Consider the following 19,074-nt stretch of genomic DNA (forward strand, 5'->3'; position numbering starts at 1 on the left):
AAGTGTACGGAAAGGGGGGGAAGCAGCGGACAATGGCAAGGCGGTCAGAGGGAGGTTCAGCATGGCCCATCCGTCGCGCGGTTTGCGGCGCCGCATCCGAGCACCCGGCGCTGCTGGAGCGAGCGCTCACCTGCGACAGCGGGGCTGGGAGCGCGCTCGAGTGCGCGGCGAGTGCATGATGTTGTCTTGTAACTTCTTACATCGGGTAAATCCCGACATCACCTTGAAAGGATCCGTGGCCTTGGAGGAGTACTTACACCATGCAACATCCAAAATCTTGCGAAGTTTCCCTACTATGTAAATGAAAAAAAGAAGATTCTGCACACAGATCTCATTCGTGGGGGTAAACGTAGAGCAGGAATTGCCGTCTCCCTCCTGCACCCACCCTCCTAAGACAGCACAAGGCTGTTCCCTATTCTGGCCATCTTTGGGTCCTGCAGACACACGTACCGTTGCTGATTTGAGTCACAGGCCTTTCTCTGGCCTGCAGAGAGTGACGGCTCTAGCAACGTGACAGGAATCGGGTCTGCTGAAGAGAAAGCCGTGCGTACAGCTTCCAGGAGAGGCAGCCGTGCTGCCCTGGACTCGCCCCGATTCACAGCATCCCAACAGGGACATCCCAAAGGAGGTGCCATGTTCTCCAAGAGGCACTTCCAGTTCTTCAGGTGTTTGCCTGTGGATCTCCACGCAGCAGCAGGCAACAAAACACCAGAGCCCTCAGAAACGGAGGGAGGTGTTCTGCCTGCTGGACCAACCCTGGAGAAGTCTTCTCCAGCAATGGCAGAGGGAGCCAGCGTGGCCTTTTTGTGTATCATCTCAGAAGTATAACTGTCTATGCGCACCACGAACGCTTGATCATGCCTGCAGCACGCGAACATGATGACAACATGTATGTCACAATCGTATGCATTTAATAAGCATCTCATTCGAATTATTAATGTACAGATTCCCCAAAAGTATTTTTATGTTATAAAACCCATAATTTATCTAAGTACAAGCTGCAAGTTCATAAATACAGCATTAAGAAGATAGCTGTTGCATAGCTGGTTTAACAAAATATCCTTTGTGTGTAAGATACATAGGCCTATTGGAGAGGATTTAGCTACTGGGAAGAGGTCTTCTCCGAGTAAATTATACGCTTCTTAGCTGCAGCAGACAGGGAATGTAATTTCTTAGTTTGTGCTTCTTGTCAGTAGGAATCAGTTTGACCTGACCGTGCTGTCTGGTTCCAGTATTTCCTCAGCCCGTTGTTCGCGAGAGGCAGATTTATAAAACATCTTCACAGGAAGTGACACTGACTGAAAGGAGAGCTGGACTAACAACTGGTCCTCCAGAACGCCTGCTGAAAAGGAGACAGTGAAAATATGTGGCCTGAGAAGACTTGTAAGCAGCCTTCTGCTTCGCTCAGTGCCTGGTGAGTGGGTGCAGCCATCGCCTTTGCCTGATGCTCAGGGCGGGCAGGGACACAGGGACGCTGCTGACGCACCAGCGCACACCCAGCACCACACTGGAAGAGGCGGAGTAACACAGCTGGGATGCAGTGTCGGCAGTGGGAAAGCTGGAATGATGCAGCTGGGATGCAGTGTCTGCAGCTGGGTAACGCTGGAGGTGGGAGCAGTTGTGCACAGAAGCCTTTTCCATTTGCTGTATCTTCTCTTAGGACCGGGGTCAGGCGCAACAGTCTGTCAAAGTAACGCTCTGCGAGGGCTGCTTTTTGTACGTGCTCAATGGCAGAGTGTGCGTTGTGTCTTTGTGTGTGTGCATACACACGAAAACTGCAGAAAATGTCTGTGAACTGAGAAAAGACATGATTAACTGTGCCCTTATCAAGAGCACTTGCTGACTGTTTATCTATTGCTGACTGACTCTGCAGATCAGATTTGCAAGAACAGCAATAAGGAGTACGATGGGAGGGAACGTAACCTCAAAAAAACTCAGCAGCCGACACTTCGGATGCTTGAATTACATCTGAATCAAGCTCTTGATTAAATTTTAGCAATGTCAAAAGCTCAAGGCAGCACTTGTAATTGATGTCGCTTCCCCCCGCCCCCGTATTGCTGAATTCTCTATTGCAATGTGCAGCGCATCCATGTCACTACATTAAATTTGTACACAAAGAAGAGGGGAGATTAGGCAATAAAGCCACAGGACGAACAGCATGTAGGCAGGCATGTCTTCTTGGCTTCGTTCACTGTTGTTGGGTGTTTTTAAAAAGTATTTCCAAATCTGAGTAAAACTGATTCCAGATGTGCTCATTTGAAGGACCTGAAAATCATGCTAGCACCAAGACTATCTGAATTCTGTGCTGTACCTGAACAGATAACTAGTCCCACCTTAAAAACACAAGTGCTACGAACAATAAAAAGGCCACAGGCAAAGGTTTTAGTGCTTCATTCCCATTAGCATCCTTTTTTCCCGAGTATTTTAGACTAAGGTAGTTAGAGAATTCCTCTGGCGCTCCGGCACACTGAACCAGAGGTGCCTGATAGGAGGTGGGTCGCTTGGCGGGGCTGTCGGGGCTGGATCCGTCGGTGGGACGCTCCCCGATGTACAGCAGGCTGCGCTCCTGCGCGTCGTGCTCCGTTTTGAACAGCTCGTACTCCGTGTGGGGCAGGCTGATGCCCAGAGCCAAGCACCCGTTGGTGGGTGTGATATCCTGCTCCACCCCGGCGCTCCAGGAGCTCGTCAGCCCGCAGCTCCCGGGTTCCGAGGAGTTCAGCATCGTCACCGTCACCTGGTCCATCGGCGTCACCCGAGCCTGAGTGACTCTAAAAGCCAGCTCTGTGCCACCTCGCACTTTGGAGGAGGGGATGCCTTGGGTGTAATGCCCCGATGCGTAGATGGTGAAAGTCGGCTGTTTGCAGAGCGGGTCGGAGTAGTGATAGTAATAACCTTCCCAGGTGTGGTTGTTACCGTGGAATATGAAGTAGCGGGTGAGGAAGAGCACGGCAGGTCGCACCTCGCAGTGGGTGCTCACCCAGCTGCCGCTGAGCTGCATCGGCAGCTGAGCTTGGACGGGTAGAACGGGAGGGTGGTGTTCATCAGCTCTGTATATAATCCCACAGGCAGGGCAAGGATGCACATGGTGCTGCAGAAGACAGAAAGTAACATTTTTGTAAACTGATGGGCAAAAACCCTTTCAGAATATTTTAAAAGCTGAAACTCCCCTCTCCTGCACCAGGGTGTTCAACTGCGGTGAACGTGGCCCACGACATCCGAGCAGATTAAGTGAGGTAAAGTGCTGCCGGGCTCTTTGCTATCCTGGTTTGCTGGGAAGGACGCGGGGCTGTGCCCCGAGCCAGCGCCAAGGACGGGCTGTGGGCGGGAGGACGGGGCGCGGGCAGGGAACGCTCCCTCGGGACAGCCACGTCGTTCCCCACGTTTTCCACTGCAACCCCCGGGGGAGGAGGAAGGTGCTGGGAGAAGTCGGCTGCACCACCGCGTTTCCGCACCGATCCAGAAAAAGCGATGGAGTCTTCCCAAAAAGGCTGCGAAACCTTAGCGGTGGGAGGCCCCTGTGGCTGTGCCGCCCCACACCGACGGCCGCTCGCAGCCCCCGCAGCCGAACGGCCACAGCGCCCGGAGGGAAGGACCCGCTGCCAATCCAGGACCGGGCCCTTCCTCCTCCTCCTCCGCCTGTGCCTCCTGCCGAGCTCGGAGCCGAACCTGTCCCGCGCCAGGAGGGTTCGTGCAGCTCGGGACTTTTCCTTATGCTTCACAGAGCACAACCGATTTGTCTTTAAATAACCGGGGTCTGAGCACCATCGGTTTCTAGAACACGAGCTAATCTTTACTGAACTGTCGTACGCAACAAGGTTAAATAACTCGGTAGTTAACTGTAGGGTGGGTAATTTACATGTGAGTTGATTGGAGTCAACTGTAATTTAGTCATTTTCAGCTTGCTTTACTGCTACTGTCACGTTAATGAGTGCTGACAGTACGCAGTACATTATGGCTAAATAATCCCAGAAGTTGGCAAATATATGTGCTCTCCTTAGACAGGAAATTCTTTGATAATGAAAGGTAATTTGGGAGAATGGGTTTCTTTAAAACAGATATAAATTTAAGGGAAAAAGAGTGATATTTTCATAAAGAGGGTTAAAAAATGATTCCTAGCATACCTGTGTAACCCTCACTAATGCAAGCAAACGAATGTCGGGTCAGGAAATAAAATTTAAAAAAAAAGAAAGAAAAATCCTTGCCCAATAAAATTATCACTATAGACATGGAGCCAAAAACCTTACTTGCTTAAACCGGTCGTGTGAAGTTATTTCTAATGTATGTCAGCTTCTAATTATCGCCAAGTGGTGACATCATGTGCCGGTCCATTGGAGAGCTGTGAGCTGATTAATTACAGTGCGATATTCAGAGAGTGAATTTCAGTATCTTTGGGTTTGGTTTTAAATTAACTTTTAAAAGTGTTTATGTTTACCATCTGGTTTTGCTCATATATATGGTTTTGGCCCAAGATAACACAAGCTTAACCAATTTGAGAATCTCACTTTCGAGGGGGAGAGGGGTGTTGCTCTGTGTTTTTCAGAGTTCAGTTGGCACAGTTTGGGGTGTGGGGAAACGTTGCCCCCCAAATATTTTTTTTCAGTTAATTCAGTTCCATCTGGTAAAATTCAGAGAACTTTTTTCACCCCATCTCACTGCTCAGTTGTTTCTGAATTGATTAGCTATGATTCAGACAGAAATATGCTTTCCTGGAAACAAACTAACCTCCTGCAAAGTAAAAAAAAAAAAAAAATTAAAAAAGGAAAATAAAAATTAAAATAAAATAAAAATTAAAATAAAATATAAACTATAAAATAAAATGCAACCATGTCTCCTGCTCAGTTGTTTTATGTCAAAGGGAAAGTTTGATTTCTGCATTAACAACATAATTTTATTCAGGGCCACTTCCTCTTCTAAATGGCATTCCACTGGGGAATGATTTAATGGCAGACGTCGCTTCCTCGCTCCGCTCTCAACCTCATCTCAACGATGAAGAGCGAAGGCGAGGGGAGGAAGACAAAGCGACCAAACTGGCAGCCTCTAACGATGCACAGCCCGAAGCTTTCACTGGCTTTGATGCAGGGAAGTAGGAAACCGCATTTCCCAGGAGAACAGGGAGCCAAAGAAAAGCCATTCGCTCCAGGCCCACGCCAACGCGGCTCGTTTGTGCTGTTGGTTTCTCTGAGCTCCCCCCCGTCTCCCAGGGACAGCGTGACCCCTCGCAGCGCCCCGGCAGCCCCGCACCCCCCGGGGCAGGAGGGCTCCGACGGTGTAATGGCATGGTCCTTACCACGGCGCTCTGCATCGGCCGCTGGTAGCCGGTGGGTCGGTAGTGGAGCCGCTCGCCCCACTCGGTGTGGATGTCCCCCAGGTACAGCTCCTCCACCAGCCGGCTCCCGCTCTGCTGCGGCCGCGCCACGGGCTGGTACCGCGTCTCCACCCGCACCAGGCTCAGCTCGTGCATGGCGAAGCCCAGGGCGGGCGTGCAGTCGCGCTCGCTCTTGGCGCTCAGCAGTTCGTAGAGGGCCCCGGGCGCCCAGCTGCGCCCCGGGCGCAGGAACCCGCCGCAGCCCGCCGTCATGTTGATCCAGGAGGCCACCTCCCGCATGGCCTTCTGGCTGTGGAAAACGATGCCGACTTTGTGGAGGTGGTAGTCGGCCTCGGTGGCCCCGCGGGTGATCCAGGAGGCCTGGCGCAGCCGGAGCTTGCCCTTGATGACCAGCGAGTAGGAGGGGTCGCGGCAGGAGGGGTCCCAGTAGTAGAACTGGAGGGCCTTGAAGAGGCGGTTGGCGTAGAAGAGGTAGGACCGCGTGAGGAACTCGGGTCCCGGCCGCACCTCGCACCTGGGGGTGGAAGGGAGCGCTGGGCCCCCGCAGCGCCCGGCCGGGGCTTTGCGGGGTGAAATCCCTCGGGGGCACGCGGGAGCGGGGGGGAGCCGCCCGCGGGGGCGGTGCCCGGGCTGGGACCCCGCGGCCGGAGGGCGAAGGCCCCGGATGCAGCGCCGGGGGCTTCGGGACGCGTCCCCGGGCGAGGGGCAGCGCGGGGCGGGGCGGGGGGGGAGGCTCCGGGGCTCGCGGGGGGAACCTCGGCCTCCCCCCGGCCGGGGCCGGGGCTGTGGGGAGGGGGCGAAGGCGCGGCCTTCCTGTGCGCCGCCTTCTCCGGGGGGCGCGGCGGGGCGGGGGTTCCGCGGGGTTCGGGGACCGTTCCGGGGGGGCCTTACCCGGTGGAGACCCAGCGTCCCTCCAGGCGGGGCGGCAGCCGCGCCGCGATCCCGCCGCCGTCCCGCAGGTGGCGGAGCTGCTGCCGGCACCGCGGCTCCCAGCGCAGCGGGGGCTCCGCGGCCGCGCAGGCTGCGCGGGGGGAGAGAGGGGGGGGGGAGAGAGAGAAAGGGGGGCGTCAGCACCGCGGGGCAGCGCGGAGGGTGCCGCCCCACCCCCCCGGGCTCTGCGGGGGCCGGCACCGGCTGCGGGGGGCTCCGCGCCCCGGCACATCCCCGCGCAGCCGGGCCGGGAGCGCTGCGGGGGCCCGGCCCGCACCGACGGCCCCGCCGGGAGCGTTTGTGGCAGCTTCGCTGGCTCCGAAAATGTTTTAAACGGCATCGCCCAGAAAAACTCCTTCGGCTGCACTGAGGGGGCAGTTACGGGAGTTAAACCCCGCGTGGGTTCGCTGAGCAGCGAGCTCTTAGTTGAGGACACAGGTCTTTTATTTTACTGTTCTCCAACTCGAGCCTCATCTGAGTCCAACTATTTTTTAGATGAAATCTTCAAATAACACTGAGTGCTCTTTGTTCGTGTTCTCTCTCTCACAAGCTATTGTTGAAGCAGTAACTGAAACAGGGAATTACAGCATGGGAACATTAACTCGCCTGTCGCCCGCCATAAGGACAGTAATTCTGTCACTTACCTCATTTCCCATAACAACGGATGTTATTGGCTTAGGGAATGTGTGAACACTCAGCTAAATCCTGAAGACCTTTGCATGCACACATATATATGTACATATATTCCTATACATTATTCACTCTTTACTTAAGCGAACTTCTGTTGCGCTCGTCATGAGTTTGCTCCAGTGAGAAAGGTGGGATTTGCCTCTTTGGAGCAGCAGGAGATGAGTTCTCAGTGGAGCCGCTGCGGCCCCCCTGCTCTGCCCTGGTCCCACCGCCCGCCCTGGCGCAGCTGGACCCTCAGCCGGGTCCCTCGGCGCGGCCCAGCGGTGCCGGGCTTTACGGGCCCGGCCGGGGTCACCCGCTCAAGCTGTGCTTTGCAATCTGCCTCACTGTGCGCTGGAAATTTTCAAGCCAACTTTTATTCACTGCGTACCAATGGTTGGGACACAGGCTGCCCCCCAGCCTGCCTATCGGCTGGAAAGAAGGATCTAACAGAGATCCAGAGTGTGGATGCTGAACGTTTGCACAGCCTGTGCCTCAGTCGAGGCGATCCAGGCACCGAGTCACACCTGCTCCTCTTAGTCCCTGTGTGCCACGTGCGTGCTTCTGCATAACCTGAACCATCCCGTGATCCTTACAGGAAGATTTCCCTTCGCTGGGAAGAGAAACCCAAGTCATCTGCCTGCACAGGGGAGAAGGGACAGCTGCACTGGTGACGGGCCCGGGCCCTGCTCAGGGAGTGCCGTCACCTTCCTAATACGAAGAGTTCACAGACGAAGCGAGCGCATGCGGGTCTGCTGCAAACCATAGGCAAGACTCGAGCTGAAGAGCAACGTCAGCAGAATTCCCTGGCTCACAAGCTCAGGAAATCAGACAAATATAAACACTCCAGGGGATATTCACAGCTGGGGTCTACCAGGGAGGCTCCCCCGATTCCCACAGCCAATTCATTCCGAGACAGGAGCCGCTCATCCCTGGCATCAACACATCCTACACATACACAGGGTTAAACCCCTCTTACACATCTCCGGCATCCAAGTTTGCCACAAATACAAGCCCCAGACCAAGTCAAATGGGAACTCGGTAATTAAACGTCTGCTCTGCAAGTCAGAGGCTCCTGACCATGTGGCAAAGCAGAGAGGTTTCCACTCCAATAGTATTTTATTACTAATCTAGTAATATATAACTTGAGACTTAGTCTGATGGACAAATCTGGAGTCTCTTCACTGTGGCACTGCCATTTGCAAAGGCTTTGCAGGTCACAGTAACAGGGTCCCTGCAATGTATCTGTGTAGATCGAAGCACACAAACCCTGAAACGACCACAAAGGGAATAAACACATGGCAAGTGAAGCCCCTGGCGAAGCAGGGGCGCAGTAACAGAAGCAGGCTACCTACCCAAAGGCCAGTGAAACCGGCCCTGGATTTTGTTACCTCACTGTGCACTGGAGTGCTTAAACTAGCTGGAAAGATGCATTATTAGTGTTAAGGGCTCTTTTTGGAGCAGACTCACAATTGTGCTGTTTTTATCATCTTTAATGGCTGGACGTGGTGAGCTTCGACAGCCAGATCCTTCACAACTGCTTGCACTAGTGCCTCCTAAAAAGCAGCTCCTATGAAACCTCATATGAAAAGAGGAAAATACTGGACGACAAAACCCATTGCTATCAGTTAAACCTTTAATTGGGCAGCTGCAGCCTCCATGCAGGCTGCCCCATGGCTGCCCAATTAGTAGAGCCCATTAGGAGTCGGGGCTTTGTGTCCTCATCACTCTGCCATGAACCTGGTTGACGCTCTGTGGCCTCGGGCAGATTCACTCCCGTGTGCTCCGCACTCCTCTGGCCTTTTTACTCACCTGCCAAATATGCCAAGTTTCATCTGACTGACCTTTCAAGAGGCCGAATTACTGGCAAAGCTTTTGGAGGGCAGCCTAAACTGAATTACACTTAAAACAAACACGAAATCATTATCCTAGAGAATACGGTAAAAAATAACTGTATTTGTATTAGAGGTAATGGACTATAAGGTCAAATTTGCTCTTGCTCATAAGGACAGAAAGGCTCTAGAGGAGTTGCTGTAGTCTATAGCTGTACCGAAACAACAGCACAGAGTATAGCCCTGTTCTCAACTTGCTAACTGCGCTCTGTGTGTGTTTATTGCAGCAGAAGCTTCAATTTTTGCCTAAACCCTTATTGCTACTTTTGGCAGAAACACTAAAAGTCTACATTGTTTGAGAGCACAGACACTTTGGCAATGCAATCACTGCATTTTGACACATCTGATAGAAAAGGGAACTTATAATCAGGATGAAACTCCACAGGGGAGGAGAAAAAAAAAAGCCCAAGTACCCCCCCCCCCCCGAATGTAAATATTTGACATGATGGGAATTCCTAGGATTTTGTCTTACTTAGCTGTATACAAGATTCCAAGCTGGATGCATCCTTAAACCAAAAGCTATTGGCTTGTGTCCAGATTTTGTGGCTGCTTTTCTCTCTCAAATACTCCAGCCCAGCCCCACCAGATCCAAACATCCTTTCAAGCTGGAAAAGTTCCATTCCAGCCCTAGACTCTGTAGTTAGGGCACATCTCCATTCCAAGAGCAGCATAAAGTGGCCGTCACTCACACGCTGCTCTGCTACTCGGCCCCTGGTGAAGCACATCGGAGCAGCTCCTCTCTCCATCTTAACAGACACAAATTAGCCACTTTATAGTGTTCTTGGGCAGGAGGAAGGAATTATTCACAATTCATCTTCAAGACAAAAATACTCACTCATAGGAAAATCTAAAAAGAATCCCCAACTGCGATCTCCTCCACTCACTCGTTATCCCGCCTGTCTGTATCGATTAACTGCAAGCGTTTCCAGAGAGCTCCTCAGCGCAGCAGCTACACAAACCAGGATCTTTTTCCAGCTTTCCGGTGCGTGCTGCATCCAAAGCGCCGGCCCAGCGTCTGGGGGCGATGGGGCTGCACCAGCGCTGGGGCAATGCCGGCAACCGGCACCGGCGGCTGCTTGCTGCCATCGGCAGAAACCGCATCCAGCCTGGAGACGAGAGCAGCAGCGTCTGCCGACCAGCTATTCCATACGCTCACTCGTGTAAGTGACCTTCAGAAAAATCAGACCCACAGCATCAAACGACAGAAAGGCAGAACTGGAAATTCTTCGCAAAGTAAATTTTTGGTAAAATTAAGATGAAAGATTCCTAGGCCATGGCCACGCCTGAAGATGAGAGCCTGCCAGGGGGGTTGTGCTAGGTAACTGCTCTGTGCTCCAGATTCAGAGCCACTTCTCACTTTTGAAGGGAAAAAAACACCAACCAGGACAGAAATACAGTAATATGCCTTGCTGGAAACAAATCTTGTTTGTGTTCCCCAAGCAGATTGACTTTGGAAAAAAGCAAAGTCGAGTCACATCTGTTTCTTTGCAAATGGAGGAGAAAATGCATACATTACAGTTTGCACCAAATTAGTTACTGTAGATCAGCTCTTCTCCAGAGCTCGATTGCTTAATCTGTTACATGTTATTGCCTCCTATGGCCAGAATTTATTATTCCCATTTATAATTCTAATGTTTCAGTTAGTCACCCATTCACAGGGATAAGATCAGTGCCTGAAGTCATGGAGCATTACACATTTCTTCATTTAGAGATGACATAAAAGCTTTGATATTTTCCGAGGAATGTTCAGACTGGAATGAAATGGGACGATAAGAAATATATCCATATATTCTGCATAAGCGAATTATACTTATCCACACAGACTTCATTAACAGAGCAAAATAGTTTTTCTTCAGCATTTTTCTCTCCTGAGAAGACACAGAATGGATTCTGGGTTAGCCACTACAGCAATAAGCATTCTTTTAAAAGCAAAGAAAATGTTTGTATTTAACAAATCAATTTTTCTTGCATTTGTATGGAGATTAAGTTAGTGATGCTTTTAATTCACTCAGAATAAGGCATTCCCAAGGGAGCAATTCTGTGGGAAGAGATACATTTTACATTACAGTACTATAAAGTTATAAAACTCACATATGACCCACTGGAAAACTGTATCACAGCAGAACTTTTCATCTTGCATATCGGCAAACTGAACCCAGTTCAGGACAGGACTTAAGCACACGCTTAAGTCTAATTGGTTTCAGTGAAACTTAAGCATGTGCTTGAAATTAAGCCAGTGCATGAGCATTTTTCCTGATTAGTAATGCCTCCCTGAATCGAAGCCAGAATGTGGTCAAGTGGCTGAGGGAGGGTGCCAGCGCTTTCACTGCAGTACTGTCTGGCTTCTGGAGAAGTATTTCTATTATCCATCCCTTCTCTTACTTGTCTGTAAAAGGGGTATAATTACATATAGCGCTGTCACCAGTCTGATGCTCAGTTGGTGCTATTTGTAAGATGTTTTGAATTCACTAGATGTTTCTCAGTTGCTAAGGACGGCACAATAAATGTACTGCATCACCTATCACTGCAGAGCATCACCATGACCTTCCTGCGCGTTACGCAGCGTAATCCTCTATGAAATGCTGCGGATCCTAAGAGGGAACTCAGCTAACTCAAAATTCCCAAGCAGCTCAGGATTTCAGAGAAATTCTCAAAACACGGTTTCACCACGTGCTTTCGACATGTTGGCAAAGAGGTTCCGACGGCATGTTCTATAGCTTTAGCCTAGCTTTACTCTGAGGCTGTGATCATTGCCTAATTTGTCTCACGTCCACAATTAAAATACTGAAGCACTTGTGGCGAGCTGATCGACAGTTTTTAAGGCACTTCTGGCAATCAGAGAAGTCACAGGGCTCCCCCGCGCCAGCGCACGACCCCCCGCCACGGCTCCGGGACAGAGCCTGGAGGGAGAGGGATGGTTCATCAGGAGAGGTAAGGACTAATGCGGTAACTGCTACGTGCCTTCTGTTTTTCAGCATCGGCAAGCACTGAAAAAACCAAATGGGTTCAGGCTACACTAAAACATCGTGACTTGTGTTAAACTCTACTCAGTGGTGCCGCAGAAGTTTGTCACAGAGAAATGGAGAACCGAGAAGCAAAGGAAACTGAGGGAAAGAAGGGCAATGCTAGAGCTTTTTTCCTTAAACACCGGTGAAAGTTTAAATTTTAATTTGGTGAGACAGGCAAGACCACCGTGAGATGATCTCTAATCCCCTGGGTTCCTAGACAGTGAGAGACTGGCGAGAACACATGGGGGAAAGCATTTACTGTCAAAAACGAAAGTAAACCAACCCAGGCCAAGGCTGAACAACACCCCGGGGCTACAACTGTGACTCAGATAAATTCTAACTGGAATTCATATTCATATTACCTCTATCTTCCTCAATTTAGATGAGATGGAAACTCATTAGAAAATACAGCACATGGTTTTGAAATTAACAGCACACCACCATTTTGAACGTATAGAGCACCCGTGCAGTTTTGGCAATTCCCTGGAAGCCCTGCACAGACACTTTATTAGTGGCTATCGTGGCCATTTTTAATAGTGATGGCTAAGCATATTTTTTCCCGGAGTGCTCTGAAGAGCGGAACCAGCAATCAGGCCATGGCTTGGCTATAAAATGCCAACCTTATTTCGAACGTCTAAATCACTCTCATGGACCACAAGCACAGAGAGGACCACCCACCACACCACATTAACATAAATACGGCGTTCACCCAAAGCAAGACGAGCAACTGGAACTGGCGGGAGATGGGAGTAGAACAACAAAAAACGATGAGGGAGTGGGAGGGATTGAGTTACGAACCAAGATTAAAAGAGCACGTAGCCTCGCTGAGGGACGGCAAGATAGACATGATAACAGCCTATAAATATTCACAAAGCATAAACACCAAGGAAGGGAAGGAATTCCTCGCAGTGAATAAAGAGGTTCTGTTGGGAGTGAATGAAGAGAGGAAAAAATGTGGCTTGTATATTAGGGTGAACTTCTTGCGGCACGATCTAGTAGGCAGCAAAGTCCACTTGCTTGGCAGGATTTCGAGGCGCTGAACAAAGCGCTACTACAGCAGGGAATAACCCGGAGTTATTCCCGGCAGGGAGTCGGCAGGATGCTCTGAGAGGCCTTTCGGCCCCCCACTGCCGAGGAGCCCCCCTGCTCCCACGGGAGGCAGCTGCCCTCCTGCCTGCACACATCCTTCCCTCATCGCAACCGCTGCTCGGCCTCCGCGGGACTAGAAATAGGGGCTGGATGCACAAAGGCTTTTAGGTGCGTAACAAGTGCGGTGGGTACTGCACTGCTGGACACAGCTGGGAATCCCAGGCGGTCCCTGCCACGTCAGGTGCTCACCGTTGAAAATCTAAGTCCAGGAAATTAGATTATAAACCCACTAAAGCAAGAACGATCCTTTTGTTCTCTACTTATTTACACCTAACACAACAGGATTCTTGGCGCTGCTGCAGGGATACTGTTTATAGCAATAAAAATAGGATCTAATAGGATCCAATAGTCTGAGGTGGCTTGGCTCCTGCGATGAGGAGGGCACTCAAAAGCAGTCGTAGCAGAAGGTATCCTCAGAAAAAGTGCTCTGCAGAAAGGTGGTAAACTGATACGTAGCCCACAGCAGAAATAAGCACGCCATGTTTGACTTAGAATCACAAGTGACCACAGTAAAAGGTTACTTGTTCAGCTGAAGCACAGAATTAAAGTTACTTCTAACATGTGTTTTGGGGTCTGGGTGTGGTTTCTAGATAGCCTGAAATTTCAGTCTACTGTTTTGCCTGTCAACATTAGCCAAGTTTTGATGTGTTCCAGTTCTCTTAAACGCTGCCGACAGATGCTAAAATCAAAGTTGACATTCAACCTACGTGCCGCATAATCTAATAACGGGACTCGTGCTACTCAAAACTAACAAAACTTAAGAGCTTTTTTTCAGCAAAACTTTGCTGTCATTTATATTTTCATCTGTCTTTTCCAGGGAGTCTAACTCAAAAAAATTATTTTTTTCTCTGAAAAGCTTTGAAAAGAAAGTGTCGTTGTATTTTTGTATCAACATGGGCGAAGAGACACTTAAAAGCCATAACCTGCCAGTGTCCAGCACTTGTGGATTTAGCAAGAGTGTGAACGAGGTGAATTCAAGTGTCTCAGCGGGGAGCGTGGTGTACACGTGGTCTCAGCACGCAGGGCGAGCGCCCGCCGCCAAGGATCTCTGTCTTTGACTTACACGAGGCCAAAACGTCGCACGTTTGTCAGTGTTTCTTATTAACGCAGCAGAAACCATAGGGGACTTTTCCGGTGATCAACTGAAGGGATACACTCAAGTTTAAAGCATTATTTTAAGAACTACACTCGAGCAAATCTCTTCAAACACTCGGGGTGAGCCTTCTCCTGTTGATTTATGTACCATCACACCAGCCCTAAGTCCAGAGCTGCTGTTGCACCGATCCAAACGTCCATCTAACCGTGCCACAGGAGCTGAGCTTCACTGCAGCGTTCTCAGTTTCAGCTGAACTCAAACTGCGATGATTTAATAAGTTATTCACTGAAAATGAGAAAACATCAGTATGAAAGACACGGTTTTCACACCATCACCCTGAAAAACGCAAAAATAATGATGGATTTCAACCCTTCAACCACTCTGCAGCTTTGGCATTTCAAATAGCCATCAGAATTCCTTTCCTAATGCACAGAAACAGAACTTCCCTAATTTTGCATTTTAGAGCATGAGACCTTTTAAATCCTTAAGAAAATAAAACTACAGACTGCAGATTACTAACCCCTCAGGTCTTACACCATTTAAACTAGGTAGAGAAGGAGCTGTTCTATGAATCGTATTTTCAGTCTCTGGCAGCACTCGTAGCCTACAGAAGAAGGGTCACACATTAAAATTCTCACATTCTATTGGTTTCTTGGTATTATTGTATCTGAGATGCACCATCTTAAAATTCTGAAGTTAGGAATTCTCTGTTTTCATAGCTTTATCTCCCTCAGCAAATAAATAAGAAAACCAAAGGAATTGCGTAACGGCATTGCATAGGTGCTTCCTAATTTTGAGGTTGATTTTAGCAGCGATTGTATCTCGTGCATGAAAGCGCTGTCTTTATAGATGACATATGCTCTGTTGTGGGGAAACACAGGATCCCACTGAAAGCGAAATCTCTTTCCAAACTTTGTTCTGCCAGATGCAGCCTCCCCTAGCATTGGATTCCAGCTTTGGTTTTCTTCATAGCAATTTCTGGCTTTTGAAAATCTCCTTACTCAACAATTTGTGCTTGTGGGGAAAATATAGAAACCACACGGTATTTTTTCACTTGTGCTTTTTTTACATCTCAACCCCGTTTTTATCTATATCCATATACTTTGAAACACGGCTAACCTATAATTATGGAGAGAACAAATAGAGTCATATCACACAATCCGATATAATACATTAGTTGTTGCTTTTTTGGCCAGCTTGAGAAATAAAAGAATAAAAACTACCAACTTGGAAAAAATAAATTAGCTAAGTAAACATTGCCTAAACACATATTTGAACCAACGACAATGATGTTAATAGTAAGCACATATATATGCACGTGTAAATACACACACACATCTCTATATTGAATGTACTACTATCATTTATGGGATTCTCTTCCTAATCTTGTAATTGAATGCAACTGCTGATCTTATCTTACCCCAATACTATAATTTTCAACCTTAAAAATAAACATTGAAAACAAGAATAGATCTTTTATGTTAAAGCCATGTAGGAGAAGCTACACTTGAAAAATATCAGCGTGGTGTTATTGGAATGTAAAGACTTTAATGAAAGCTTAGGTAAAACTCAGCAAGTCTCTGAGGACATTTCCAGGAATGAGTGATTCTTTGCTGGAGGAGACTCCAAAATCAGATTCAGTTTCCCAACTAAAGCGCTTTTTCAACTAATTATGCATTGGTGTCATGGTCATGCTGATGCTCAGTTTTATGCAAAATACAGCATGCCAGTCTCACTCCCAGTGAAGTCACTGGCAAACCTTGCTTTGATTTTAACGAGTTCTGGATTTGACTTAGCTATTTAAATATATGTTTTAAGGTCCAGCTTCTGTTCTTACTGAAGTCAATGGAAATTCTCTCACTGACATCAGATGGAGGAAGCACAGAGTTTAAATTAGATTGGACTAAAATAAATTGTATGAAGATTTAAGAAATAAGTATTTTAATTAGACTTAAGTGAATAACCTTACATAATGCAGTGTAACAGATCTCTGAGCAGAGCAACTTCAGCTAATAAAATATATAGAGAAAGAAAATATGTATTTCTTAACCTGTTAAGCCTTATCTTTGGGGAACAACACATGACAAAGACCCCGCATAAGGAGAACAGCAAAGTAACCCCATAGAAGTACCTTGCTTAGAGATTTCTTTCCGTAGTCTGGTCTTTTACACTTAATGCAAGTAATGTCTGATAGCTGTCACTAACAATTCCTTTGCAATGATCACTAACCGAAGCCCTGAGCTGGGGAGGCAAGTCAGCGTGGTATTTTGTTGCCCAAAACCTAAGTGTCAGAAAGGACTCGCAGCAGGAACCCAGGTGTCTGGATCTCCAGTGCCCAGACTGCGGGGGGGCCCCGGGGCACCCTCCCACCCTTCCCTTCCCCTGCCCCTTCTCTTCAGGGGTGTCTCAACCGAGGGTCTCCCTTGCCTTTCCAAGAAAAGACTCTCTCCAAGGATGGAGGAGCCTCCCTCAGGCTCTGCTCCTTGTCGTAAACAGACATCATTTTGCCTTTTTTCACAGCACAGTTGTCTTTGTTTTCTCATATGGTCTCTTAAGCCAGAACCTTTTCTTCTGAAACTGTTCCAAGAACTGCGGGGTTGAGAGATGCCTTTCTGGAAGGGAGCCGCAAAGATGCAGACGGGACTCAGTGGCACGTCCACGGAGCAGGACACGGCCTGTGAAGGTGTCCCCTGCTGGGGCAGGTGCTGGACCCTCCCAGGGATAATTCCCAATTCCCAGTGAAACACCTCTGAGCCCTCCTGGATCTGAACCCAGCTCAAGCACTCGCAGAGCTCCGGGCAGGAGCGAGCCACAAGGCGGAATGCCCGGCAAGGTTCCCGGGGGAGGACAGCGACCCCCAGCACTCCGGGAGCCTCGGGCGGGGGCAGAGGCTCAGCCCCCCCCGACCGCGCCCGGGGCAGCCCCGACCGGGCTCCAGCCGGGCCGGCAGCGCCGCAGCCCGCTCCGGAGGGGACGGGAGAGGCGGCGGGGAAGCCCCTCGGCGGGAGGGCTGCCCCCCTCCCCGGCCCCCCAGCTCGGCGGCATCCCCGGGGCTCCGGGCTCCCCCCGGGGCTCCCCTCTGGGCGGGCCGGCGGCGGCGGGCGGCGCGGGGCAGCGGGACGCTCCGCCCGGGCTCCGCGGGAGGGCTCGGCGGGGAACCCTCCGCGGGCCGGGCGGGCACCGAGGGGCGAGCGGGGCAGGGAGCTAGCCGGCGGGGCTCCCGGCGCCTCCTGCCCCCGCCAGCAGGGCCCGGGGCGGCGGGGACTCCCCGGGGACCCCGAGCCGGCCCCACGGAGAGCCGCCTTGCAGCTTCCTGCGCCCGCCCCGCAGTGTGCCCGCACACCCCCTGCAGCCCCGCGCACGCCCCGGCCACTGCTTCGCACCCTCCTTGCGCTCCCCGTACAGCCCTCTCGCACCCTCCTTGGTGTTTCTTCGCCCTCTCCGCACAGTCCCCTTGCACCCCAACTCCTTGCACCCTCCTGGCAACCCCGTGCCTCCTCCAGACCCTCCGCAGCGCCCGGGGGAAGAGGGGGGTGGCGAGGAGCCCCCCCGAGGGGGCGACTCCGACTCGGGCACCCGCTCCCGCTCCCCTCCCCCCGCCGCGGAGCGGAGCTGCCGCCGGTGCCACCTTACCTAGGAGCAGCCCGGCGAGCCACCAGCACCGCGCCATGGTGGCCGCTGTGTTTCCTCGCCCGGCGGCGGCAGGGGGGCCGGACGGCCGCCGGTGCCCGCGGGCTCAGCGGGGCGGCGCGGCCATGGGCCGCCTCCGGCGTTCCGGTGCCCGCGGCGGCGGGACCCGGCCTCGGCCCGCGTGGCCGGGGGGGCTCCGGAGCGCTGCCTCTGCTCAGCCGCGCGTCTGGCGAAGGGGGAAGAAGAGTAAAATATGTATTTTTTAAAAACCCCACCACAACCCACCCCGCCCTCGCCGCGGAGAGCGTCCCCGCGACTGCTGATGGCTTTAATGGAGCTTGGCAGCCACAGGTTCGAGTTGCCAGAAGAGGTGGAGACTCCGCCGCCTGCGCCCCACATGCGGCCGCGCACCGCACACGCGGGGGGAGGCGGAGAAGGAGGCGGAGGAGGAGGAGGAGGGCTGTCCCGCCGCGACGGCCGGCCGACAGCACCCCGGCCGGGGCCGGCACCCCCGCTGCGGGACCGGCACTTTCGCCTCAGGGCCCGGCACTTCTCCCTCAGGGCCCGGCCCCGGTGGCCGCCCAGGCCGCGGGGCGCCGTGGCCGTGGTGGGCTGCTCTGTGCCCCGGGGGCCCCGCGGCCGGGCCAGCGCGGTGTCCCTCCACCCGCGGCGGTGGGCCTGGCCCGGCTCCCCCGGGCTGTGGGGCTCGGGCCGTCTCTCCTCGGTGGGGCTCATCCCCACGGCCTGGCCCCGCCGGCCGCCGCGGGCCATGGCTCCCTCAGACCCAACAGCCCTCCTTCATCTTCAGCCGCCGCTGCCGGGGCCGTCAAGGGACACCAGTGCGTCCCCTGGAGAGCCTAAAGCCTTTACAACCCCCTCAACGTCCCACACTGAAAAAATATAGGACCCTTTGAGGATGACTCTGAAGTGCGGCCGCCTGGGGCCCTCGCGCTCGTGACAGCCATTTCCCTTCCCTTTCCATGGCCCAAAGGACAGGGACGTGGCAAATAAAGGGCTTATAACCAGCTCTTGGCAAAAGCTAAGCACAAATCTGAACATAGAGGTGCCTCGGCCAACAGAGCGCCTCTCCTTGCCAGTACTGATGATTAGCACGAACCGCTCTGTTCACGGCCCTCCCGACGCGGCGAAAGGAGGGCCGTGGGGTGATGTGCCAACGGGGCTCTGCGGGAGCGGCGAGGGAAGGGCCAGCCGCGGGGGTCTGACGGGCCAACAGCATCACCCTCGTGCTGGCGCTGAAGGATGAAGCTTAGTGAGTTTTTCCAGACTGAAAAAACAGGTTCAGTTTTTGCTGAAAGAAATCAAAATACGCGTGCGCCCCCAGCAGAACCCCAGGACCCTGCAAACTCTCTTTTC

At 51.8% G+C, this 19,074-nt stretch overlaps 1 protein-coding gene across 1 annotated transcript; it reads right to left on the reverse strand.

Annotated features, from left to right (window-relative positions):
• Nucleotides 1–2: 2 nt before the first annotated feature.
• APCDD1L (APC down-regulated 1 like) lies at nucleotides 3–17,946 on the reverse strand. Its single transcript, XM_074605731.1, has 4 exons — nucleotides 17,704–17,946; nucleotides 6,218–6,347; nucleotides 5,288–5,840; nucleotides 3–3,088 (listed from the first exon to the last, which is right to left on the reverse strand). The coding sequence occupies exons 1-4, from the start codon at nucleotides 17,738–17,740 to the stop codon at nucleotides 2,324–2,326; spliced, it is 1,485 nt and encodes a 494-aa protein (XP_074461832.1). The 5' UTR covers nucleotides 17,741–17,946; the 3' UTR covers nucleotides 3–2,323.
• Nucleotides 17,947–19,074: the final 1,128 nt, after the last annotated feature.

Source organism: Larus michahellis, chromosome 12 (genome assembly GCF_964199755.1).
Source record: "Larus michahellis chromosome 12, bLarMic1.1, whole genome shotgun sequence".
Classification (NCBI taxonomy): Eukaryota; Metazoa; Chordata; class Aves; order Charadriiformes; family Laridae; genus Larus; species Larus michahellis.